Source organism: Falco naumanni, chromosome 6, assembly GCF_017639655.2.
Source record: "Falco naumanni isolate bFalNau1 chromosome 6, bFalNau1.pat, whole genome shotgun sequence".
NCBI lineage: Eukaryota > Metazoa > Chordata > Aves > Falconiformes > Falconidae > Falco > Falco naumanni.
This window is the reverse complement of record NC_054059.1, coordinates 71260613-71288178: the sequence shown is the minus strand read 5'-3', so window position 1 is coordinate 71288178 and position 27566 is coordinate 71260613. Positions and strand designations below refer to the sequence as shown.

Here is a 27566-nt window from a genome sequence, read left to right as displayed (position 1 = left end):
TAAACCATGTAGGAAATACTCTAGACAGTCGCGCTAGCAGGCTGCTATGGTATACCTTGTTGTGGGAGGAAATGATTAACCTACCTCTCTCTACTGAGCTTCCTGAATGATCACATCCCTGGATTGCACTTGTCTTATTCATAGGTGTATTGTGTCAGTGGGGCAAAGCTTGAAGGGCAGAGGCTGGCTTCATCCATGTGATTCAAGTCCTTTACTTTCAGGAGCAGGGTGGCTACTTGCAAACTGCTGTTGGGAATGATCCCTGGCCCACGCTCTCTGAAACCACTCTTGGAAAGTGTAGGAAAGAGTGTGAGTCGGCGTGGGCTTAAAAGCACGCCATGGGCAGCTATAAAAGCTGAACAGTACTGATGATTGAGTTCCTCTGCCCATGCCGTGGCACCGCTTAATTTGCTCATATGGCATATTATGTTTTGTTAACTCTGTGGATGTAATTGAATAAAACAATCTTGCAGGAGCTAATGGAGTTATTTGGGTAGACACAGTGTGCTTCAAGTATAGGTTGAGAACAATATATTTGAATGTAACTTCTTTATGTTAATTAGTCAGAACATTTGAAAGGAAGGGTGCTTAGTTCCCTTAGAGTAGATGTGGCTGATAGCAAAGGAAGCTGTGATAACTTCATGATCATCATACCAAATGTTATTAAAGAAAATGGGGTGGGTGTGTTTCTCTCCTTCTTAGCTTTTTTTTTTTCTTTCCGGATAGCCGAAGAGCTTGCTTTTCATGTCTGGATTTGAAGTCTTCCATTTTAATCCATTTCTGAGTGCTCCACTCTTCAAGATCAGTTGGTTGTTTTTCTATGATATTCCAATTCTCTTTGTATTGATCTCCGAGCTGTTAGCAGTTACAAGTGGCTGGAACTTGCGGGAGGCAGATGAGGTACTGGGAGGCTGAAGAAATGCAGATTTGGTGCCTGTGTTCATACTAAATGTGAAAGGAGGACCTGACAATGTGGAGATCAACCACTCTCAGTTAATTCCTAGAAATACACTGGCACAAATAATCAAAGCCTTTGCAAGAGCCCAAAAGATAACAAGGAGCTAAGTAACAGTGTACATGGACTTGATGAGAACAAATGACACCAAACTAGTCTAATCTCCTTCTGTGACAGCATAAAAAGCCCTGTGGACAGAAGAGAGGTAGTAGGTGTTATGTATCCTTGTGCAAGAAAGCTTTTGACGCTGCCTCTCATGACATTATTGTAAGCAAGCTAAGGCAACAAGTTCTACACGAAACTACGATAAAGACTGTATGAAATCTGCTGGAAAGCCATAGTCAGAGAAGTTAACAATAGTTTTGACATTTATTCTGTGTCAAAGTAGAAGGAGGCATTGAATGGAGTTGCACAGGGCTGTGGTTTAGGTAAGCGAATTTAACTGCATGTGTTTGGAGTGGAAAAGAGCAAGGCTAGGAGGCTATTGTACAGGAATAGATTCAGGATGAGTGGGGTAAATGGGACCCAGAAATTCTGTGTTCTTGGAAAAGCATGCAAATATGTCCTAGGATATATATTTATAAAGTTGACCTACCCACCATGTGCACTAAACCTGCTTTATTCAGCTCTCACAAAGCCATAGATGTTTTGCTGTGCTTGGTTCTGGGTGATGGCCTTCAACAAAACATAGATCTGCCGGTGGGGATGTAGAGTAGAGCAGTGAGAATGGTCAGAAATGAGAAAAAATTGGCCAAATATCCATCAGGAAAGCTGGAAATGTGGCTGCTTCTGTTGTGGGACAGTAGGATGACTTGCAAAAGTTTGTGCAAACTGGGTGATACCATGGTGGCTTTTTGCATCTGCATATTTTGTCATCTCTTTTCTATTCTGTGTCAAGGTAGTGAATAAACATCTGAAACAGGATTGGTCCTGAGAATGTTCCTTCAAGAACTCTAGTTTTAATCTTCCTTGGGTCTAATCTTGCTCTAATTTAGGGTGATTTCCTGTCATCTTTCTTTTAGCTAGAGTCCTTCTACTAATTAGCATATTTACTTTTATCACAAATAGTTTCCCATCTGGCACAAAACCAAATACTTAAGTATCTCTAGTATTACAAGTCACAACAGAGCTGGTCAGTCAAAATTTTCCAGAAAATTACAAAGGAGTGTTTAACTCTGTCCATTCTTAGAAATTCCCATGAATCCTAATATGACTTCAAGTGATGGTTTTTAGTGTTCCACCAGATATGTTACGTGTACTTATGTATAGTGAGTATTTAGGGACTCAAGGTCTGCCTTTCTTGTGCTTGGCAGTCTGAGTTGAGCATAAACGTCACAGTAACCAAGGCCATCATGTTAGTCACCTGTGTGAAGTTGCAGGGTTTTTTTATTTATTGGGGCCTTTCCTCTGTGGCTGGACGATACTAAGTACAGGACACAGTTTACACACATAATATAATGAATTGCTTTGGGAAAACACAGTGAAGTGAGTGTTAATTGCAGCACCTCTTCTTTCCAAACAGTAAGGGGTCTCAACCTACATAATCCGTTTATTCTATGTTTTGTGAGATTTCTTTACAGAATCAGCATTTTTTATGGGAACTTGATTACCTTGTTGCTAGAAGTCAGTCCCAGATCCAAAGGAAACCTGTTTCTGATTCTTGTCTTCTCCTATTTTACTGTGCTGGAAATGCAGAAGCAGTTAAAATCCTGTCTTTCTATCTGGCACATGCACAGACAGACAGACAGACAGACAGACAGAGCCTAACACACCAATTTATATGATGCGTCTGCTTGGCAACTCGTGAGAGTTTGGCTGGCGCATGGGAGAGACCTGGAGGAGTCAAGTGCAGTGTTAATGCAGGTTCCCAGTGGCTTAGAGGGAAGCTCATTACTGACCTGGCTTGTGTGTCTTGTTCATTTACAGTAACACTTTAAATATTTAATCGATCTCTCATTCTTTCCTGTCATGGACCATTTTGCCTCAATTGATTCCTTTTTGGGGGGGTAGGAATGGTTGGAATGCATTTATGTTAGTGGAATTCTATAAATTATACTCATTAAGAGGCTAGGTACGATAGGCCAATGTGGAATTACTCTTAAACTTCATACTGCATCTTTTGCCCCGGGTTCTCAAAGTGCCCCAGAAGCACTAACTAGATAAAGGTGGAGAGCAAAGCTCAGCTGAAAGTTAAAATACCTCCTTACGTTCCCAGGAGCTGCTGCTTGGTTGTGGTCACTGCAGAGGTAACAGGATTACCCTTTCTGTAATGCACAGCTAGGTCAGCTACAGCCTTTCTGGATTTTCTGTCACAATGAGGGGTGGGAATCATGGTTTGGAAGGGACCTTAAGGACCATCTCATTTCACACCCCCTGCCACAGGCAGGGACCCCTCCCCCCAGCCCAGGCTGCCCCCAGCCCCGTCCAGCCTGGCCTTGAGCCCTGCCAGGGATGGGGCACCCACAGCTGCTCTGGGCAGCCTGGGCCAGCGCCTCGCCGCCCTCACAGGGAAGAATTTCTTCCTCATCTCTCATCTACATCTCCCCTCTTTTAGTTTAAAGCCATTGCCCCTTTTCCTCTTGCTACAGCCCCTACTAAAAGGGAAGGAAAGTGAAAGATTGGCATGAGAATCATCACTTTTCCCATCAAAAGGCTGTATGGTCTACTTGGTTGCATCTCCTGAGGCTCCTCACCAGGTCAGGCAAGGCTGAGATACTCGTGAGGTCGAGCAGTGTCCTCATATTCCATAATTTAGATGTGAAGCATCTCTTCTGTAGGTAGAGATGTTGTAACATCTGTTTTAAGAGGGCAAATAGAAGCACAGGCAGGGGAGAGGCCTGCCCCAACCTCTCATCTACACACTCATAAATCTTGTGTTGACTTTGTGGGATCACAAATTAATTTTTACCACGAAGGATTTAACAGCAACTTTTTTTGGTCGTATTTTTAATAAGGTCTGTAAGCCTCACTTTCTAATCCTATGAAATAGGCATTGGGCAGGATGGGTTTGTAAAGACAGCCGTAGCCAGCACATTCACTTTACGCGCTCCTTAAATGTGCTCAGGGGAATGATGAAAACGGTATCACACCTTTGGGGTTGTACAGAGGTCTTGGAGTACAGTTTGGCCTTGTTCTTGGTGAACACGGTATCACTTTATAACTCCATAAAGAAGGAATTGTGGGGTATTTGCCTTTCACCAAGCTGGGCTCAGAGAATATAATAAGAAGCCTTCAGTAGCTGAAGGCAAACGCTTTTGATGGGCGAGCAGAGGGGGCTGTCAGCAAATGTGTTTGAAGACAGAACAACAAAACTGATATTCAGAGCTGCTTCTGGGCCTGGCCGGTTCTTTGCCACTCCTGGTAAACATGGAGATCACATAGAAAATGTGTCATTTTTAAATGGAATTAAATCCCTTGCACGCTTCTTTCAGTTGCTATTGATTTTTATTTTATTGATCAGCCAAGAAATGCTCAGGTGTATCAGGTATGCATTTAAAGTAGTCCCGTGTAATCTGGTTTGCTGCTGTTGATCTTAAATCTAAATGTTCTCAGTTAGCTGAAATAACAAACTAAAAAAAGCAGCCCCAAACCAGTCCTGTTCCCTAGTCAGCATGAAGTGCCATCCCACAACTGTCACAAGTGTTTTTCCTCAAATCACAGTGATACAGTGCAGAAGAAGGAGACAGCCAGGTTCATGCTCTGTGGGAACAAGGTATTTTGGTGTAAAGGGACATTTGCTTGTCAACATGATGCTTTGTGATACTATCCATTATTACACAGCTAAAATGCTCAGCCTTTGAACTCAGAAGCTACTATTGCCCAACTACAAGGACCAGCATCTGTCTGACTCCTTTTACGCTATTACTATTTAAGCAAGAATGTGAGTATCGGGCTCTGAATACCGTTGAATTACAAAGGCAAATGCTGCTGTTGTCATTATTCATGGTGAATGTCCTTGATACAAGTGCTGTATCTCAAGGAGAGAAGTGTTCATGCAATCGTCCGCTGCTGACTTTCTTGGCACCCTTCATTTCAGTTTTGTTTGGTAAGTGGTGGAGTCTTTCAATGAAGATGCAACATTTCAATTACTCCTCTCTTTTCTTTCTTGAAAACTGTTGAGGGATAAGAGCTGTGATTGTAATTGAAAATATCCCTACAAAGCCTCAAAATTATTATAACTGGAATTAAAATCTTATCCTTTAACTACTATTAGGTTTCACCTTCAAAAATCATGCCTGACTTTTAATGAAGAGAGTTTATTGATGATGGTGATGAGGATGATAATAATAATGGTGATGATAATCTTTGAGAATTGAGCAGATTTTGACCATTCCTTTTCCTAGGCTGTCACAAAGAAATACCCAGGGAAGTCTCAGTCTTCTAATTTCAGATTTGATTTGCTTTGACCTGGAGTCACTGTCAGAAATTTTGTCACCAAACCACAGCCCCCAAGACAAGAATAAAGAAATGAGGGGGCCCTCCGTAATCAGCGGAGCAGTATAGGCACCTCTGGATGAGCAGGCAAATTTTAGGCCTGAACTACTCTCTGGAAGTGGTTATCTGTTGACATGGATTGTGGAGTGGACCATACTCCTACGTTTGGGTGATGTGGGAGGTCCTGAGCATGTAGCTGTTGAGGTGCCTCTTGCGGAGAAGTTAGATGGAGTCACCCCCCCGCCAGTCACCTTTTAATGGCTGCATTAAAAAAATATGCTGCTACATTAAAAAAAAATATATTTCTGCGTTAACAGCAGTTGACTGCTAAACCAGTGAACGGGTGAAAGAGAAGAAGTTTCTTCCAACCTCAGTCTTTCAGGTGGAGCTGGATGCTCCCCATTTTAGGGATGTCTGACAGTTCCTCTCTCAGAAGCCTTTTCCTCAGTTGATTGATACTTTAGCAAACATTAATTTGGGGGGCGACATTTTCCATGCCAGTTTTCTGCCTCCTCAGACTGATATTTTTAAAGATCCGGCCAAAATTGTTCAGAGAAGGAAGCTGGAGAAAAACATGTTGTTTTCAATACTAAAATATTTCTCCCAGGCTGTCTGCAAGGAGCCCTGGTCCCTCCCTGCTGCAGAGCAGGGATCTGAAATTCATTAAGGGGGCGTCTTTTGCGCATGTTGTGCCTTTTTTTTTTTTTTTTTAATCTCCCTGTGGAAATTTCTCTAGCTTTTCTTAATTTACAGGCATTTAAAAAAAAAAAAAAAAAACCAAAAAACAACAACAACAAAAAAAAACCAACAAAAAAAACCAACTCCACACATTTGGGAGAGATGTCACAGCATTTAACAGCTGAAGCCTTCAAAAGATGCTGCGGGGTAAGTGTGGTGCTGCTCCGGCTGCTCACCCCGTTGCTGCAGCATGCTTTCCATGGCTACCTAAGCGAGAGGGATGCTCCTTGCCGTCGCGGCTGGTGGCTGCTCTGGGCGAACTTGGGAGCTGGGTTCTCTTGGGATTTGAAAGTGGTGGCACCCAGTGCAACAAGGAGGGATGGGCTGCCTGGCTGCAAGGCAAAGATGAAAGAAATTGGATGTGAAAGAGGGAAAGAAAGGGATGGGTTGGGACAGAGAGAAGGGAACAGGAGAGCTAATGGGATTACAAATTGCATAGGGCTGCTGGGACACATCGGGGAGGGAGCTGGGACCAGGAGCCTGCCGGGAGGTGCCTGGCCCTGCAGCCTGCAGAGCTCGGAGTGGGGCTGGCAGAGGAAGGGTTCAGGGGGAAATCAAAACGACCTGATGATGTGTGAGAGAGGTGTAGCCCAAGCATCACTCCCCTGGCTTAGCCCCAGCACTCCTCGTAACGCCACAAGCTAGCACCGTGCCTGTTTGGAGACTGACCCACAGGCTACATTATAACAGTTACAACCTTTCTTCTTTTCCCTGTACATCATTTTTAAGGTTGTATACACAGCACATGATCCTGCACCTCCTTATTTCCCAGTGAACACACAGCTTTAAGTACAACAGCCGTGTTAAGCTCCCCAGAACAAAGTGCTTGTTGGTAGATTTTAATCCGGCAAGCCCAGTGAACATCCAGTTTTGCAGTGTCAGGTATTAGAAAGGAACAAGACACACACACTTTCAGAGAAGAAAAGAAAGGAAATCAAGCTGCTTTCATGTATCCTTTGTAATTATTTTTCCCCTGTTGTTCAGAATTCAAGTTAGAAAAAAAAAAAAGAAAAAAAAAAAAAAAGAGGGCTCTAACATTTACTGGCAGTAATCATTTCACCATCTGCTCAGGCGTGCTGCTTCCAGAACACACGTTCTCAGCTGCTGAGCAGTCAGCTCTCTGCTCCCCTTCCTTTCGGAGACAGGGATGCCAGCAGTTCCTAAACTGTAACAGCATGAACAAGGCTTCCCCCCCTCTCCTTTTTTCCCTTTCAGTTGCTGGAATTTTTTTGAAAAGGCAGGAGAGTCAGGACTTTTCACCAGATTGTTTCAGAGACTGAGCTCTTCCCGACTGGATGGTTCTTCATCTGAGTGCATGTGAGTGCTGAAAATGCAGTGAATACTCATATTTTAGTGTTTTGGGGTACCCCAAGCACGTTTGCTTTGTAGTAGAGCCCCACTGGCACCTGGACTGCTCTCAAGGATCGATTTAGCTTGTGTTTCTTTAGCTGTACCTAGGGGAAAGCTTTCCTGGTGGGATACTTCCATGTCTGGGCATAGACACCTTTGATTTCTGCTCTCATGAAGCGTAATGCTGAGCTCAGCACCCCTCTTTCTAATGTCTTCTTCCCGTTCTCTTCTACACGCTAAGCCAGCACCGAGCTGTTGAACACCCCCAGCTCCTCTCTGGCAGCCCAAAGCCAGCAGTGAATCGCAGCACACAAAACAGGAGGGGCACCTCGCTACCAGGTGGGCTTTGTTGACTAAAAGGAGCTAGGGCAGCCGGAGTTAGCCTCTATGCACGCTCCTACATCACTGCCCTTCGGCTAGTGGTGAGCAGAAGCACTTAAGTAAATATGTGACTAATTTAGAGGGCAGAGGGTAACATTAATTAGCTCATCCTGTCCTTGAACGTTTCGGTGTCACTGACTCCCTAATCTATGGTTCTTGCATTTTCTGTTGTTGTTTCTCATGGCAATAATAAACCGCGATCTCAGTTTGTACATTTAAATTCAAAATGAAAAGACATCCATCAGTGAAAGACCCTGTTCAATTCTCCCACCGTATAGCCAATGCTTTACAAAGAAATGAGCCAGAGTGAATTCAGAACCCATTAGGCATGTCCCAGGAGGCATGAATCTATATGCTTACAGATGTACTTACAGATATAAATCTGCATTAAGAAAAAATATCCTGCTTGACCGAAGGTATTTGTTCTAAACCACACAATTTAAAGTGCAGCTTTGTACAGAGAAATGACTCTGTGGGATGGCTTTGTGTGATTTTATGTGTGTTTCATTGCATCAAGATCAAATTTACTCCTTTACGAGCAGAATAAATGTTATTTCTCTGTCAGCCTTCATGTACTTGCTCTTGTTTTCGTAGCCCAAACTGGATGGGTGATCTCATACAGAAATCAGGGGTTTTGGGGATTTATTTTTGATCAGCATTTGATCCAGCTGACCTGTAATGCAGACCGCAGAGGTCCAAGCCTCAAAAACACTTCGGGAATATCCCTGGTTTCTCAAGACAGTGTCTGTGTTGGTGCATTAGCCTCTGTATTTTCACCTTTGGGCACACTGTGACCCTTAGACCAGTTCTTTGCTGCCACTTAAGAAACTATCAATCTCTAACATTGAATGAGTCGGACATGCTATTTATAAAAAGGTTATGTGAGCCAAGTATTTATCATCCTCACAGCACAGGATGGTGGCACAGGGCAAATGAGAAGATGGGCAGGTGGAAAAAGGGGTTGGGGAGACAAGAAATGGAGGCTAAAGAACATGAGAAATCAGGGAAAAGAGGAAAAGAGAAAAAGGGAAGATGTTTGGGCCTGAAAGGACTCCTAAATATTGGTGCCTATTGCAAATTTTCCCTGAGCAAGGGAACCCCATCCACTGACCTCCTGTTGCTGGTACCTAGATGTAGACAGGAGCTCCTTATAGTGCTGTTATACCTCCCCCAATGATTATTAGATGTAGTCTCATGTGGCAAAGAGGAGCAGGAAGATCTCCTGCAGGCTGGCTGATTTTTGAGAACAAAAGCCCTTTTGCACCCTGGGGTGGCCCCTTTCAGAAAGCAAGTGGCTGTGCCACACGGGCTGTGTGAGCCAAGCTCGGCTGTGGGGCACAAAGGCTGTGGGCGCTGGCTGAAGAAAATCAGACCCAGTCTGTGCTTGGAGGGTTGGAAAGAACGAACAGAGTGACTTTCTTTCTGCAGTGGAAACACAGGGTACCATAACCATGGATTAAGGGCAGCAGATTTGAGACCATCCGTGGTGTCAGGCTTGGTGGGAGAGCCCACACTGACTGGTGAGCTTGGATGCATCACATGGAAGAGTATGGGAAATCCTTTAACGTGTCTCTCCTGCCCACTTCAAGTCGCCTAGATGGTGGGACCCTAGGAAATGCTCCCCCGGGGAAATGACAGCCTGGCAGGGTTGGCATCTGTTGGTGCCTATAGCCTTGATCACAGCGAGCACTTGGACTGAGACCCTTTTGTTTCCTTCTCGTAAAACCCTCAAAGTACCCACACTGAGATGGACGTAAAGAGGGAGCAAGAGGGAAGCAGCTGTTCTCTGAAGGAAGGAGTAAAGGGGTGTTGCTAACACTGGGATTCCTTGGAGCAACATGTCCTGGTGCAGCCTGCAATGCCAAGAGAGGCACAGAGCCACACACGATGTCTCCAAACAGGCTGTTAGCTTTCCCCCTGCTCTTGCTTTGAAAAAAGGGGAAGGCAGAGGGAAGGGCAGAGACACCGGCAGAGGCTGGGGAAGTGTTTTGGGGGGTGGTGAGGAGGAGCCCCATTTTTCCTCTCTACTGGCCATAATAACCTAAATGAACAGTTTTGAGATTTCGTAACGCTAGCCACTTCCTAATTAGGACAAGCTTAAAAAGGACCTCTTGGCATCCTTGTTGGTGAGAGCCATGTGCTACCTGCAGCAGGCCAACTCCAAAATGAAACTGATTTTTCTCTTACCTACATTCTGCATTCAAGCAGCTGCTCCTAACAGGTGCTTGCTCTCTTCCTAGCAGATGGCGACAAAAAAATGGGTTTGTTGGCAGGTTTTGCCACAAAGCAGCCTTCTTATCACACATATTGATGTGTATACAAACATACACGCGCGCTATCAGGCTTTCAGTTTAAAAAGTAATTCTCCTTCTGATATAAGGTCAGTCACGTGGGGTCTTAGTGAGAATGGTATGTGCTTCTCTCTTTTGTCGCCTGGGTCTAAAGGCATTTGTGACTTAGCTGCCACATCAAACCCCTGGCAAACTTTTGCCCATTAGTTCAACTCTTCTGGTGTAGCTGAAGGACCATGTGGTAGGAGGAATGTGTAATGGTAGGCTGCGTACCTCCGTATTTATGGGTGCATCTTTAATAGCTTGTACTGGCTTAAAGAGCGATGAACCAGAACACCAGCAGGTTTTAGACAGGGACTACCCTGATGTTTTTCTCCCTGCTGTTGTTTAGGGTAATATAACAGAAATGCAGAAAACAAATGATTGCTCTCCTTAAAACCACCAACTGAAAATTTACAGCAGTGGAGAGACACAGCAATGCATTTGAACAAAGAGATGTAACTGCAGCATTTTATCGCTGGGAAATGTACCCAGGGCTCCCAGTGCCGAAGTGCGTTCAGAGCTGCCTTGGGGAAGTGCGCAGGGAGATCATTTGTTCTGTATTCATCACCCGAAGAGAGACAGCTGTCAAACAAATCCTTACATCCCATTTTGTTCTTGGCCTGTTAACTCGGATTCTGCCTCCCAGGTTGCGCCTGGTGAGGGCTGTAAATTTGACAAAATGGTGCAAGGCAATGCCAGATTCGGGGGGCTACAGCATTGCCCAAAAGACCTTTCCTACTTCTGTTTCTTGTTGTGCAAGGAGCACCAGGCAGACCCCATACTCGCTCTGTTTTGCTGTTCATTTCAAAGAAGCAGCCCGAGCCAAGACAACCAGATGAGGATGACATCTGGCTATCAAACCTCTGCCAAGTCACTGCTGTTCCGTAGCTGGCAGGAGAAGGATGTGCTGCAAATGCCAGGCTCTCGCTGAAATGTAAAGTGCATTCCCTGCATTTTCTTTGCTTTCTATCTAGCCACAATCAGTTTGGCATTTTGCTTTACTAATGGCCAAGTTCAAATCTCCTTTTCAGACGCATCAATCCATTCCATCGATGCTAGGAGGCTTACACAATGAGTGGAATTTGATCCTGAAGTCCAGAATGGGCTTGTGTTTTCTAAGCTTACTGACAAATTAACTTGTTGACTGTGAATCTCATTCAAACCTCCGGGACCCTCCCGCAGGGTATGTTTGTGGTGAGGATTTGCTGATCACATACATGAGGGCGGTTTGTATCTAAACTCTTCCAGGAAGGAGCAGGTGGAGCTTGGGGCAGGTGGACCAGTTGGGGAAGCTCTGGAGGTCTCCTACACTGCTATTCTTCTGTAAGCCCAAGGTGCACCTCTTTAATCGGAAATCACTATACCTTGTGAAAAAAAAAAGCACCGTAGCTCGTGAAAGAGATCTGCTGGTAATCAGACGTATGTGGAATGAAAAGATAGCTGGCTGGGCCCCCTGCACACACAGTTGCTCTCTGTTGTGCTCGGAAGTGGTCTGAGCACAGCTACAGAGACCAGCTCATTCAGGGATGGTGCGTGAAGGAGCCAAGGCAGTAGGATTTGCCCTGTTTCCCTATGGAGGGGTTTTGTTTTCGCCCCTCCCCGTGTGCTGCTGTGCTCTCAGCATTTTTGGCAGCTGCCAGAGGGCATGAAATAACTATACTGGTTTTGCAGCTGATGTTCTGGCCAAGCACATTTTTTTCCCGCTATTCTGGTAAAATAGTTCTGCTGCAGGCACAAGTAACCCATTTTCAAAACTGTAGAAGGAAAGTAATTGTAGTAAATAAGTACACACAGAGCTTGGGCTGTTGAAGTGAACTTGCTTTGCAAAGGGTGCAGCTTGTTTTTCTCCTTTTCTAGTTAGCATCCAGAGTTTGACTTCTTTGCCATGTATTTGCAGATTTCAGGAGCATCACTGTGCTTTCAGTCTGTGGGGTTGGAAGCAGAAGCCATCTGCTTTCGAGGCCACTCACTCCAAGAAGTAATGCCTGAAGAATAATTGAAAGCTTTTAGATTTTCCTTGGTGAACCAACTTGCTATGAAAACGAAGCCCATACCAAAATCTTCACCAAAGATTTTGTGTAGATGGATAAGGATTAGAGAAATTGAATTAATTGCGTATTATTTTGTCACGTGCAACTGTATTAGTAACTCACTAGCAGTTTGATCTTCCTAGACAGCTTTTTTTGAGCTGATTTCAGAGGAATGTAGGTTTGGAGATGGCCCTAGCAAGGTGATGCAGTGAGAGGCACTGGATTTAGTGCCTCTGCTTGACCCCAGCTGTGCCCATTTCCCTTTAGTGCTTTATCAGTTTTGCCTGTTTTACTACATGGGCTGATTTCGGGGCTTCAGTTCTGTTGTCTGATGCACAGGTGTCACAGCGACATCTGTGATGTCCTGAAGAGGCATCTTCTGTCCTTTAGGTGCCACTCCAGTGGGATGGGGGTTCCCATCAGGCTTTTATCAGACCTGCCAACCTCTTGAGCAAGTCTCTGGTACCTTGAGCTACCTCTCCTACACGGGGTTCGCTACAATAAAAACAAAGTGTATGACTGGCAGCATTACCTTGTCTTCCTCTCTGAGATTGGTTGGTTTCAGTATCAAATAAGCAAAACCTACCCTATCTGTATGGAAATTCTCAGGATTGTACATGCTTATTCAAAAGGTGTTTTCATCTGCTGGCTCCAGTGTAGATCTCAAATACAGCAAATTCAAACCATAGCAATTTTATTTTTTTTTAACTTCATCAAAAGTTACCCTCTCTGTATGCAGTAGGAATAGGTTAGAATATTTTGAATTAAAATCAAATTTGATGAAAGATTTGTCAAATATGGGGGGAACTTTGCACTGAAAGGTGTGTACAGATACTGTAACTAACTTGACTCATGTTCCACGCTACGTAACTGCTCAATGTGATGCATTATTCCAGACATCTAACTAAATCTATGTGTCTTTAGATTCTGTCCTTATCAATGATTGTAATGCTTCCTCCTGTAAAACGATCAGTTAACTTGTGGAGCTATCCTGGCAGTATGGTTTATTCATGTCTGCGCAAAAAATAAATTACTTGATATTATCCCAGTGCTTGAGAGCGAAACTGTTTTTCCAGAAAAGATAACAAATAGCTAATTCAGGTTTCCAAAAGCATGTGTACTGTTATCGTTAGTAAGAAGCTTAACCAACCTGAAAGCAAATGCTAAATGATCCAGATCTTAGTCGTATTAAGCTTGTGTGTTTTCTACCACTTAAAAGCCTATCAAAAACCTAAAGATCTGGGTAAATGAGATTTTCTGGAAGGCAAGCTTTAAAGTTTACCTCCTTCTCTTTTTAAACAAGAAGACGATGCCTCTATTTACATGCCGTTTCTGGAACTCAAACGGAGTGAGTACATCACTGCTGCAGTGTTTCATGGAACATCCTTTGTTTATTCACACTGTGCCACTTTTAAACTTCAGATGTAAACAACAAAGGCTTCTTTGTATTTCACACTATCTCATACTCACTACCTTCTAAAGTCCAAAGCCAAAACACTGTGGAATTTTACCCTCCTCACACTTTCTTCTGCTTGTCGGATGCGTTCTTCCAGCCTTTTCTATTTATAGTAGCTGGAAAACTACTTATCTGCTGATTAAAACATGCTCTGTTCATTTTCTCTTGACTTTTCAGTCCTTGGTATGGACTAAAATTGTATTCCCTGGTAACCATTTCAAATACAATTTTAGTAGCAATTATGCATATATTCGATAACAGAAACCATTTGTCATCCTGAAGGATGCAAATTGTTTTAAAGTGGTCAAACTGTCTGTGATCTGTTATATAGATGAAAAATCCAGAAAATATTCCACTGAACTCAGCTGTTCGGACAGAAAGGTCAGAAAGACCCAGGCTGAAAATGCAGCAGCTGCCTGACAGTTTCAGCACAGAAGAGGTTTCCATTTCAAACCGCAGAGGCAATTTGAGCTGGAAGTTTCACAGAACTCCAGTGGCACCGATCCTTGAGACCTGCTGCTGAGAAGTGTCCCCTGCCTTTTTCACGATGGGGAAGGACCTCAGTTTCATGGTTCATTTGGTAGGCAGTGGGTCAGACTGTGAATGGCGGCTGCACCGATCTCGTGCTGGATCCATCTCCTCTGTTTGCTGGCGCCTGGGGGAGGCAGCCAAGGCTCTTTGCTCCCCTTCCTCCATTCTGTGCTCACCTCCATGGGAAAGGCAAGGACAGGCTACCCAGGCAGTTGCAGAAACCCTGCTGCACTGTGTTGCCTACAGTCCTGCCCTATGTGTGTAGCACTATAAATGAAATCTTAGTTTTAAGAAAACCAGAGTAACATGGGATTGATTTTCTCCAGAAAACCAGAGTAACATGGCGTTGATTTTTTTTTCCCTTTCCCAGGGACAAGTAGCATCCTTTATCACCCCATCCCCTTCAAGCTGCCTTAGAGCACAAGAGATACTTGATGAGCCCATCCATGGTATACTGTGCTTGGTTCTGGCCCCTCACTCCCAGACAGAGCTTGGGGGGCCGGAGCGTGTCCAGAGCTGGGCAGGGGGCTGGGGCAGGGGCTGGGGCACCAGTCTGATGGGGGGGCTGGGGAGTCAGCCTGGAGAGGAGGGGGCTCAGGGGGGACCCGATCGCTCCCTACAGCTGCCTGGGAGGGGGCTGCAGCCAGGGGGGTCGGTCTCTGCTCCCAGGTCACAAGCGACAGGACAAGGGGGAACGGCCTCAGGTTGCACCAGGGCAGGTTTAGGTTGGAGACTGGGAAACATTTCTTCACCGAAAGGGTGTCCAGCACTGGGACAGGCTGCCCAGGGAGGGGGGAAAGTCACCATCCCTGGAGGGATTTAAAAGATGTGTAGATGTGGTGCTCGGGGACATGGTTTAGCAATGGTTTGGTAGTTTTTGGTTAACGGTTGGACTCGATAGTCTTAAAAGTCTTTTCCAACCTAAATAATTCTATGATTCTGGGTAGAACATTTAATATATAAGGTAACAATAATTTTGCTGTAAATTACTAGGAGCGTTAGGGGCACATTAGATCCCTCTGAAATCTTTCCATATATAAGAAACCAGCAATACAGAATTGTCACAGCACTCTCCAAACTAGCTGGCTGCAACAAGGTCTTTTGCTATCTCATACCAGCATACTCTTCATGCCAGTCCCTCTGCTGCCTTCTCCTAGTCTCTCCTTATCCAGCGCACGCACACACACTCTCTCTCTCTGCCTCTCTTTGCTTCTTCTTCCTCCTCTCCCTTCCTTGGCTGCCCAGCCTCTTCACAGAACCACCCACACCTGCACCTTATCTACATTGGCCAACCCGCCGCCCCTGAAGCCAGCCCACAGCTGTATGTTATCAATGTTAATTAACCCAGCTTCATTCCTCTACATAGAATGAAAATACTTCAGTGATGACAGCAGCCCGTTGAGTAGGTGAGGCTGGTGTTAGGCCTTCAAGGCGAGCCATTCTCCACCCTAGAGTGGTTGTGCCAAAGCTTGCTTGAACGAACACTATCGACAAACCCCCCTTGAGCTCCGTGCAGCTGGAATTTTCTGTGCAGCCCCAGCTGCCCAGGAGCTGTGGGGCATGGCGTGTGGTAACTTTCTGCATATTTGCATTAACTGTGGCAACTGGACCTGCCACTTTGGTCAGGCTCCTCGTTGTACCAAGCAGTGCACATATGGCCATTGTAAGAATCGGTGCGTGCCCTGCAGAGCTGGAATAAAAAAGGATGAGTAGCGTTAGTGCCATTGTAAAGAATGAGAAAGAGAAGCAGAAAGGGAGATTGGGAGTGCTTGTTTTGCTGAGAGTCACCGGGACAGTCGGGGCTACTAGCGGGTGACAGTCGTGCTGCTCTAGAAAGTAGGCTCAGGGCTTTCACCACAAACAACTCTATCTTCTGAAGTGGGTGGACAGCACAATGCAAAAACCATCTCCCAGCCTTTTTTGGGATGAGGTGGTTTAGCATTACACGCTAATGGTCATGAGAGCCTGAACAGAAAACCAGAGCTTGTTATCAGAGGTAAAATAAGTGGCAGAGGTGACAGGTTGCCTGACAATTTCCATTATAAGGATCTTCTTTCAGGTATTCCAGTATACCAGTTTTTATGATATCAGTAGTAAATATTCATGCTTTGTCTCTGAAAGTTTTCACCTCCAATCACAGCAGAAGATATTTCTGGATTTTTCAGAATGAGTTTAAGAAAAAAAATGTTTATTCCTCTTAAAAATTCATATGTGTTTCTGAGAAACTATCATGTTTATATATTGTGGAAGAAGTACTTGATATAAATCCAGTGTTGACTCCAGTGAGACAAATAAAATGACGACGATGTAACAGCAGAGCTGAACTGAGCCCTCTACATTAAATGTGTGAAATGAACATTTGTACTTTTACAGTGCAACTGCCCTGAATGAAAAATAATTGGAGTGACTTCCATTCATTGCAAAAGATATATACACAAGGGAGTACCTTGCACCTCACAGGCTAGTCTGTCCTTTGCAACAAAGTGTGGTTCAGAGATAACTGAGCTAATGGAAGTGGTAAAGTCTTGTCAACGCAGTGTTTGTATATGGAGTATTTTCTTCTGCTCCCAGGCAGCACGGATTTGCCTGATCTTACCATTACACAGCTTTTAGACCGAAGTTAGCTTCTCAGAGTTGTTCAGGGTGGCACCACGTGGAGATACCAGCTCCGATCCACAACAGCTCGGAAGATTCTGCACTAACTTCACTGTGCCGTATGTGGGTTGTTATCGGTGGCTCTAGCTCAGTCTGGACCTGGGCATTTTTCCTTTCAAGGATATGAGAGTAATGGATGAGTGATTAGTGAAGAACAGTCTGCTGCCTCAAACCGCGGAATAGATTTTAGCTTTAGATCACTGAAAGTCAGAACAGGGCACATCTTTTCTTAGCCATCATAAATTATCCATGCAGGATGTACAGTAAAAGGCTGTTTGGCTGCGTTAAAATTGGCTAGACAAACAGAATTTCTATCTCTCTCAATGGCTCCTTCAACACCTAATTAGTTCCCAGATGCTAGTTGAGCAAGATGTCTTTTATCTTTGCTAATGTTATCTTCCTATACCTCCTAAATGCCCCCTGGTGCCATTCTTCACTTTCATCTTTCTTCCCTCAAGAGAAGGCGGGATGGTTGTTCAGGAAGCTCTGCTCTGAAGGTCAACCTTGTAAAGGCTGTGGGTCAAGCTGATCCTGTTATACCAGTCAGTATCTGGAGCAAAAGCTTTGAATCCAGAATTAGATTGATATGATAGAGAGCAGGATACAACTTCCTTTCTATGCATGTTCACAGGATCAGTATCCAACAGGAAAAAATAGAATGGCAGATTCTATTTCGCTGTCAGTTCCATTTAATACGATTTAGGACAAATTCAATGTTCATCTTTTCCCATTGCTAGAAGGTACAAAGAAGTCTGTCTGTATAAATCTGCCATTTCAGCTGGCATAGCTGATTGTTGTGGGCAACGAGGACGTACACTCAGATGTAAAATAGTAGGAAATATCAGACTAACTGCACTCCAGATCCTTCCTAGACCCTCTGAGCATAACTACTTGGGGCCTCAGATATGTTAATAGCTGGGCTATCGGCCAATTGTGATTTACCTTGGCAGGTCTGATTTATACTCAAGTCCGGCAATCCTTTCCCTTCTGGCAGGACTGAGTGACCAAACAGCCTACTTCAATCTAAGTATTTAAGAGAAAAGCATTTCAGAGAAAGCACATCTGCAAACCAATGGGACAGACTATATCTACACATGCAGCTTTTCCCTAAAGCTCATGAAGCTGTGCCTCTAGCTAGGTTCAGTTTACTCGATTCAGACGATATGCTCTGTGTTGTGTGGGGGTTTTGTCAATAGGCAAAAGCTCTGACAAAGTCAGCTTTGCAGTTTTGTAGATGAGAATCAAGATTCTTCAGCTTAGACTTTGCACCACCGTCTTTTAAATTTCTGTTGTATTGCCTTCTTATCTTTATTTACCCTGTGCTGCACTGGAAGAATACACTCTGATGAACAATTCCAGCAGGCCCATGTAACAGCATTTCTCCTCTCTGACCAGGTTATGTGTAGTCCCTATAGGATGTTTATGTCTTCAGGTTTATAATGTAGTCACATAGCAGCTTGTTTTCTATCACAGCAAAGACCACAGCAAGCTGTAAAGTTGATGGGTTTCACTGTTTCTGCTCTTAAGGTCCGTATGCCCACACTGTGCAGGAGGCAGAATTTATACCAACATAATTCGATCATTCCTGGTTTCAGTCTGGCCTGATTTGCAAGAGGCACGCTGCAAAGTGAGTTCTGAGGCTAGATAGCTTCCCTGCAAGGATATTAATAATACTTAGAAATTATATAGCACTCCAAAACCCTATGCAAGCATTAGCTAATTATGTTGTGCTACAAAGCTCCTTGCAAAACATTAGCTAATCAATTCTTGCAGCACCTATCAAATACATCAGTGTCATTGAATCCGCTGTGCAGGGAGGGATCTGGAAACAGGAGAGTGTGGATATTTGGTCCCAGTCCATGTTGGTGCCCGGTGTGGTAGATGGGGTTAGACTTCAGCACTTGCCAGCCACTGCTCCCACATTTTCCTGGGCAGGGTCCTTCTTCCCGTCTGGCTTGCCATGGATAAACATGTAATTTCCAAAAGGAGGTCACCTACATGGATGCGAATGCAGAATTTTACCAGCTAGACATGATTTCAGCTCATTTCAGGGCTTTGTCGAGGTCACTGACATCAGTTAGTTTGGAAAAGCCAACATCAGTAAGTGACATGGAGACCGGACCCAGCACAGCAAACTGAATTTTAATATTTGTTCAAATACCAGTGGTTTATCGGGGAGGTGCTCCCGTCGGCTGAAGGCAGCACAAAGGAAACAATTTAAAATTATATATCATTGAGATGTGGTACTGCAGAGCAGGCCTTGCAGAAAAGGAGAGGTGACACTTGGCAAGTGAAGGACAAAATAAAACTTTCTTTCTTAATTGCACATCATTGAGACCTCATGCTACTCCTTGTGTTAGTTCCTCTGGACCAAAGTTAGCAACTCTGAACCAAGTGAGCATGTATCGCTGAATTTCTGCTCCCAAGCCTGCCAGCAACTAATCCGCAGGCTTGGCAAAGTCGGTGAATTTGTTTTCCAGTTAAAAATATCACAGTTACCATGTATCTAGGATGTACTCATACTCCCATCCTACAGACGATCGCGTCCGTGCAACTCGTTCCTGCAGGCCTTCTCCTGAGATGGTGCAGCTCCTTTAACCCCTAGTACTTTTGGAAACGGCTGAATTTCAGCATTGCTGCTGCTGATACAAAATTTTGAGTAGCCAATATCATAAAGGGGTAGCCCTGGAGATATTACATAGGCACTCCGCGCTGGAGCACTCAGTATTGTGAGATTGCTGGCCTTACAGTTTTTACATCAAGGGGGAACAATGATCCAGAAGCACAAGCTGTCATAGGTGTCACGGTACTCTGTGGTATTTTCAACAACAGTGATTTTAGAGGGGCCATTAGAAATACAGTAGCTTTGAGTAACTTGCTGAGACATGAGGCAAACTGAATATTGCGGTGGCCTGAGTACAGGCTTGCTTTCCAAGCACGTGTTGAATCAAACGCAGGATGATGCTATTTTGCTTAAAAGCCACAAAATGCTTGAAACCGATTAATACTCCGCTGCTTTACTAATGCCTCTGCTCAGAAAATTAAATGGTTTCATTTAACAAAAACAATTGTAAAGCTTTTTTTTTTTTTACAAAAACAATTTTAAAGCTTTTTGGGGGGGTCAAATTTATAAGTCAGCTCAACCCCTTTGCTAAACTTCCATGGACGATCCATTTTCAGCACAACCTATCAAAGAGTCAGCGGCTTCCACTCTGTTCCTTCAGGTATCCACAGGTACAAGGGAATCGTGTTTTTTTTAGCGTAGTTCATTCCAGATTCTTGAGGCACTTTACAAGTATTAGATACCTCCATCTGAATATAAACAAGGAGCCAAACACCTTGAATGTGTTGTTGCCATGCTGTAATGTCAAATGATTAAATATTTTGACATACTTTGGCTCAATATAATCAGCTGGCTACAAAAAGCTGAAGCAGCAATTACCGTCAGTTCAGAGGGCAGCAGCAAATCAAAGTGCAGAAGTGGCACGTGCTAAATACAGTTCCTTGGGAGTAAGTGAAGAGCAACCTGCTGCGGTTAACACTGGTTTGGGTTATTCCTTGGCAGTCTACCACATATTCTCCCCTGCTGAGGACAGCATTTCCTATCACACAGCACAACTGAAATGAGTTGCCATCCATATTGGAACAAACCAATGTCCCTAACCTGCAGGCTCTGCCGTGTTGCAGTGACTCTGGGCATGGCCTTCAAGTTAAAAAGCAAAAATATCTGTGAGATGATACCACCTCTCTAAATGGCCAGGATATCCCTTAAAATCTTTCTAACTGCATCAGCATGCCATGGCATCCCCTCACTACAGTGGAGGTGGGACTGGTAGCACTGGGTTAAGTGGCAAATGGTTGGATAACCAACCAGTATGGTTCGAATGAGGAAAAAAGTAGGGTTTGATTTGCTGCAGATGGGTTTTGCATTGTGGTTCCAAGCCTGTGCATCCAAAATCACTTTACTGACAGTGACGTTTGTGCCAGTTGCTGGACCTACGCATGCAGTGTTCACGTGTATGGCTATAACTGGCTATACTGGCCCAGTACCTGTGGTGCAAGTGCCCTAGACCGTGCCTTGGTGCACACCTCCGGTCTTGATGCCACTGGGAAGAAAATTGCTTCTGGGCAGTATGTGCTGCACAAGTCCAAATATAGGTGCATGTAGAGGAATGAAGGCAGTGGGTTGATTAACACTGATAATCTGCAGCCGTGGCCTTGCCTTGGAGGCAGTGGGTTGACTGACATGAACAATGTGCAGCTGTAGCTCGTTCCTGCTAAGTAGTTAAATAGCCCTGAGGCATGTGGTTGGATGGAGGGGGAGTGGTGTGGCCTGGTCTCTGGAGGAAGGACAAACAGCATGGGCAGTAGAATCTGACTGATGGGAAAAGCCTTGTTGCAGCCTGATAGCTTGCTTTTGCTGCAGCAATGGGTGCCCCATATGAGGCTGACTGAGTTGGACTCCAGCTACTACAGGTGCAAATTTGCATCCAAAATAATTGCTCTGGTTCACTAATAACATTTTCCTTAGGATACTGAGCGTTTTAGGAGTTGGTTCTGGAGACAAAGCATCTGCAAAGCTTGAGCTGTCCATGAAGGACTGGATGCAGGTAACGGTGTAGCAGAAAGCTACATCATTCCTTGTGTCTGTGTTCACAGCTGAGCAATTTGGGGGTTTCCTACACCAGAGCTTGGTTACAATTTTGAGGGGCTGCCTCAGGTTCAAGCTACAGTAAAAGAGGTTCAGAGCAAATCACTGAAATGAACGGTAGCAGGTCAGTGCAGCCAAGTGGCCATCAGCTTCAGGTGGGAGAAGAACTTAAACAGGAACTTGCTTGCACACAAGCACTGCGGGTGAGCTGGGATTTCAGTTGGCCCTGGTACTGAAGGAATGAAATGTGGGATGCTTCTGTGCTGCAGGTATCTCCCAGGTGATCCAGCAGAATTATAGACAAGTCAAGTCTGATGTTTTACGCTGCAGGTTGCATGAGCTATCAGGAGTTAGAATGGAGGAAACTTGTGTCTTGCATGTGTAATAAAGTTTTTTTGAAGAGAGGGGGTGCATAAAAGGGAGCCAGGGGCTGTGATGTAAGAGGAAAGTTTATTTTCTGAATGAATAACTGGTTATAGATAGGAAAGAGAGCATACAAGTAGCTGGGCTATTTTCCCGGTGAAGGGAGATTACAGCTACCTGCCTTGGGAACCTGCACAGTTCAATGTACTCATAAAAGAGCTGGATAAGGGAGACAACTGATAGTGACATGTCAAAATCTGCTGATGGTCTAGAGTTATTCCATGTAAACAGAAGTAGACATGACTGGAAAAAAAGTTGCAGAAGAATCTGACAATATTAAATGGCTGGGCAATAAAATAGCTGCTGAAATTCCATGTGGATAAAAGTCAAGTGCAGACACAATGGTAGGGTTTAAATTAGCCTGCGAAAGAGGTCCTGGCGTCATTGCAGATGGTTCTTTGAAAATGTCTGCTTGGTGCTCAGCTGAGGACAGAAAGGCAAGTGGAATGCTAAGAATTGCTGGGAAAGAGATGGAGAGTAAAAGAGAAAATGTCAGTACGCTACTGCATAATTCCGTGGTGATCTTGAATAGAGTGCAATTCCGGTCACCCCATCTGAATGCAGCAGTAAAATAGAACTAGAAAAGATGCAGAAAAGGGCAAGAAGGCTGCCCTGGGTTATGAACTGGGCAGTCTAAGCCTGTGAAGCTTGCTGGAGAAATGAATGAGCAGGATTAAGGCAGAGGTGTAAAATCAAGACCGCTATGGGGAGAGTGAATAAGGAATTATTGTTTGTGGCAAAGGATGTAATGACTTTGTCAGGTAAAACGTTTAAAGCAAACAACAGGAAAAAACTTTTCACAGGCTATAATGTATCAGGAAACTCATCAAAAGCAAAAATCTTTTCCATGGTGAAAGTGCAGGTTGTTTAAAAAAGGTAGTAGAGCTGAGATTCCCAGTGCTGACTTCGACATATTCCTGCTCCAGCACCTGTCCCAATGCCCTGAACTGTCCACGTCCCCTCTGCCCTCTGCAGCTGGGTGAGATCTGGGTTCTGGTTGGGTTTGGCTTCTCGCTGGTAGAACCTGAACAGTTTTTTGGGGCTGGATTATAATAGTGAAAGGATCCTTGTGATCTTCTAGCATTATCTCGCCTATGACAAAAGCTGCAGAAGTCCCTTGAATGAATTAATGAATTGATTCTCTTTGAATGACAGTGGAATATTAGGGGGGAGAAAGATCCAATGGTACCTTAAAAATTTCCTGAGTAAAAGGTCCCAAGAGTTAATTACACTCTCCCTAATTTGATCCTTCCCATTTCTGCATGAAAAGGCTGCAGTAGCCCTTCTGGCTGCAGCATGGTAATGGTAGGTCATGTCAAATGGCTCAGGAATTTTGAGACAGTGAGGACTAAAAAGTCTGCTAGAACAAGATTATCATCAAATTATATCTGCCTCGACGGCAGGAAATCAATCAAGAGTGGTCTGATTTATACCTGCTGGAGCCAGCACATCATGAACTTCATCATCTTTCCCAGTATATGTTTTTATCTTTGCATCGACACAGTCAGTGTGAGGAAAATATTTTCCCATTTAAAATCAAAACATTCAAGGTAGTGTTTGGCAGAGTGTTGGAGCCTGGGGTTCCTGCTGCTTCTGACAACAGTGCTGGTATCTTTTGCTAATGACCAAAGTGCAGTATAATGAGTTGTCATGGGCTTCTGCTTTATTCAGCGTGCAGTGTTTTAATAGACTGTTAGTAATTCTGAAAGGGATAAATGATGTTTATGCCCTCTTGTGGTATGATATTGAACAGAATGGATTTTCTAACTGACAAAATTAGGCCAGTGATGGAAAAGTCCCAGGTAAAAATCTGTAACAAATACTGTTTTGCACAGTAGAAAAACATCTATCCCTCCAGCAGCATCCTCATGACTCAGTGAAGGGAGGGAAGCCAATTTTACATGCATTTACAGCAGCAAGTAAATGACTAATGCCCACGATGACAGAGTTTGTGCCATCTTTCTGGAGTGAAGATAATTTAAAAAGTGCTTTTTTTTTTTTTGCTAGGAAGGTTAGAAAGTAATTGAAATACTGCTTTATAAAAGCAGTTGTGTTGACACCTCTTTGTGTTAGTGGTTGCCAGCATGTTGTGATCCATAACTTCACATTCTTTATCTTCTTTGCTCACACATCTGATGGGTAAATAATCTGATTCCCTTGGGACAAAGCCTGTCCCAAAGATTAAAAACACTGCTTGATGATTTTCCATGGGGAAATGAGGCCAGATTCCTGTGGAATTGGGGCTGTTACTTTGCCGTGTTCAAATACAATTTAGTCAACAACTTCCTAACCTGTGCTGGGAATTTAGATGTAGGGTTGGGAACACAGGGGCTCCCCAGACAGGTCAGTCTTACAGATTTTGTAGCAATCTTCTTACTGCATTCTGATCTAAAACTTGCATACAGCAAAATGTATCCTCCAGACAGTGAAATTACCAGAATAAATCGGACTAATGCTGTACAAAGTCAAGCAACTGGTATCAGACTGTGGTCAGTACTTAGCTGTGCTGAGGCAAGACCTAGGAAGCCCTGTTGTAGGAAATTCAAAGACTTTTTCATGCCAAATAAAGTGCTAGCTGTGAGGAAGCATTATTTCCATTATATGTCATCTCTCTCCCTGCCCAGCCACCAAGTACTTAGGAGACTATTGCAAAGAGGAAGAGAATGATTTCCTTTCCACATCCATGATGAGTACAATGACAGTAGTGGGTTGAAATGACAGTAGTGGGCTTAACTGGGCTAGGCTTTAGGAGAAGGTCTGTAACAGGATGGTAACTATTGGAATGGCCTCCTTGAGAAAACTGGAGGATCTCCATCTTCAAAGATCTTTCAGAAACAGTTAAACAAGTGTCTGCTGGGAATAAGGCGGCTATCATTTGTTGTATCATCATGAAAGAAGTTGGACTTGATGACTTAAAACAGGTCTACCAGGTCTGTTTTTAGGGTTCTGTATGATCATTGCCTTTTATTTGGTTTATTTATTAGTGTGATGGAGAACACATTTATCTGGTAATCTTAAATGCTGACTGTTTGCTCTTTACAGTTGATCTTACTGTCAAATCTGGCTGATACCAATGCAATTCTATGTCCATTACTTCACAAGCATCCTTTGCAACAGTAGTCTGACACCAATTACAGTGCTTAGGTTGTCATGGACTTCAGCGAGCACCAGTTATGCCCCCACTGAGATGAGAATTGGCTCCAAAATGTTGGTGCTTGCCAGTTTCCTTGGAAATGGAAAATTCAGTAGGAAAAGTGTCACAGCAGTTCATGTTAAAAAGAAATTCCTTCTGTCAGAAACCTTTCAGGAGTTTCAAGTTCAGTTAGGGGATATCAAAAAGAAATAGTCTCGTTTAAAATCCCCACCCACATTCCATCGTCTTTTCCTGCAACGTGATTAGTGCATGCATTGGCAAATTTTTCAGAAACAAGCCATAATTTGCCTTATAAATACCTCTCTGGTCAAGATGGAGCTGTTCTTTTTGAAGAATGGGTTGGCAACAACTCTGAAAAGAGCCCAGATGCGCTTATTTCTCAATGACATCATTTGGGCTAAAATTTCACTCAGAATGTCTTCTTGGCTTAAGCACATTTGGGGTGGATAGCACATTTCAAAGTGGAGGCACCGGCCAGGTGAAGTTCTTGGACACTGCAGGAGAGCTGGCCAGGCTTGATCAACGTGTGCTCTGCTGCCTTTCACATTTGTTTTCCACTTTTGCTGATGGCACCACATCCCTGCCTGGCGTGGTTAATAAAGAGGAGAGAATGAATGTGTGGCCATAGCAAATTAAACAAATGAGCCATTAAAACAGGAGGGTGCGCTCCCTCTTCTCACCAATGCCTACTTTGGTGCCTGCGATGTCTCCTAGCAAAATAACATGAGCATGAGGATAAAGGGCTTTCAGGGATGTGCTGCAAATGTGGTCCAAGCACTGAGAGATGTCTGTGGCTCCTGCTGAGAGAAAACCTAATGTCATCAGCAGAGAAGCCAGCGAACCACTAATGGCTTTCCATTGTGTTTTTTGACAGGTATTGACAGAGGGTGGTTTCGGTCCCATCACAACAGAAATCCGGGAGGCTCCAGAGTTTTATTACGCTGAAGATTACCACCAGCAGTACCTCAGTAAGAACCCCGGTGGATACTGCGGCCTCGGGGGAACAGGGCTTTCCTGCCCTATAGGGATCAAGAAATAGCCTGTGCTTACTCCACCACCTCCACTTTGTTTTAGGGAGTTGGAAAAAAAGCTGACAACCCTGCCAGGTGTTACAGTACGCCCACAGCATCAGTGCGTAAAGATCTGGGACCCTGTTGGGGTGGCTTTCCATAATTTGAGCAGTTCCCCAATCACCGAAATTAAAAGCCAAAGTGTAGGCAGAAATTGCACCTGTGGCAAATGCAGCTTCTTGCTCTTGATTCTCACAGGGAGTTTCCTTGCAATATTGTAATCTGGAGAGAAAAGAAACTTCTAAAAGTTTGGCTTGAAATGCTGTTAAGAGGATGAATTAGGAGGTAGTTGCACCTGCTAACTGCTTTGCATAGCTAATGCCTTCAGACATGTTTCTTTTCTTGGGTTAATGATTTTGCTCATGTTATGAGACCTTTGACTTCTGGAGACGGGGTTGGGCTCATCTTAACTATCACCACTCTGTAATTTGGTGTCTTTGGGAATGATGAATTTATAGGATTAGTAATTCTCTTACAGTTCCACCTTCACAGCAACATGTAATATCACCTGTAGCGCCTATTTTCTGAAACAATTTTAGCAAGAAAAAGTAAAAACTGTAATGTGATACTTCTTTTTGACAATTCCAAAAACACAAAAATAAATCAGTTTTGCTTCCTGTACTACAATAAATTACAAAAAAAAAAAGAAAAATGTTGTCTACGCTGTGTTCCATGGTTCTAAGTATATATCTGGGTAGACCTAAAAAAAGTATCAAATATTATAGAAGGCTGCAGCCTTCTAATTAAACACCAGGGCTTTTAAATCTGTATTATTGTGCATGACAGTACAGAGGAGTAGAATTTGTCTTAGCCACACTGTAACATAATTATTTCTATGATTAGTTATTTGTACTTTAGTAGCTTGTGAAGCCCTCACCAAGGGCAGAACTCATTATGGCAGGTGCTGTGGCAATGTAATGTCGGGCAGTCTCTGCCCCAGTGCACGTGCAATCAAAACAGCAGGACAGAAAGAGGCAATTTTTTTTTTGTTTTTATGGGATTCTCAAAGTGGAAATTAAAAGCTACAGCAAATGGATGTAGGGGATGCAGGGTTTATCCTATGTGGATATGGGATCCTATGGGTTATATATATGCTAAGGACTATCCTAGGACAAACAATTTCAGCTGGAGAGATGGGGATGGCTTTGTCCCACCTAACCAACTTGCTGCTTGCATTACTTCCCGGAGCAGCCTCTCATATTTTCCTCTTTTGGACTCTGCCTTAATCACTGAGTTTGAAGAACATGTGTCCTTGGTGTGTCCTCTTGCAGATGTGCTTTCTGCAGGGAGAGCTGTAGGAGCCTACCTTGATGTGTCAATTCTGGGCAGCAGAGCACATAAAGCCATTCCTGGTGGCCAGGTGGTGGGGACCCAGAGAACCAAACCCACAGCATTTCCTTTTGGA

At 44.0% G+C, this 27566-nt stretch overlaps 1 protein-coding gene across 2 annotated transcripts in view; it reads left to right on the top strand.

Moving 5' to 3' along the window:
- Positions 1-26703, top strand: part of MSRA (methionine sulfoxide reductase A) — a 289926-nt gene extending 263223 nt beyond the window's left edge. For both annotated transcript variants that reach the window (XM_040597733.1, XM_040597734.1), the window contains exon 6: positions 25966-26703. In XM_040597733.1, the coding sequence (XP_040453667.1) occupies positions 25966-26130 (165 nt within the window). In that variant the 3' untranslated portion in view covers positions 26131-26703. The remainder of the gene's footprint in view (positions 1-25965) is intronic.
- The last annotated feature ends 863 nt before the right edge of the window (positions 26704-27566 follow it).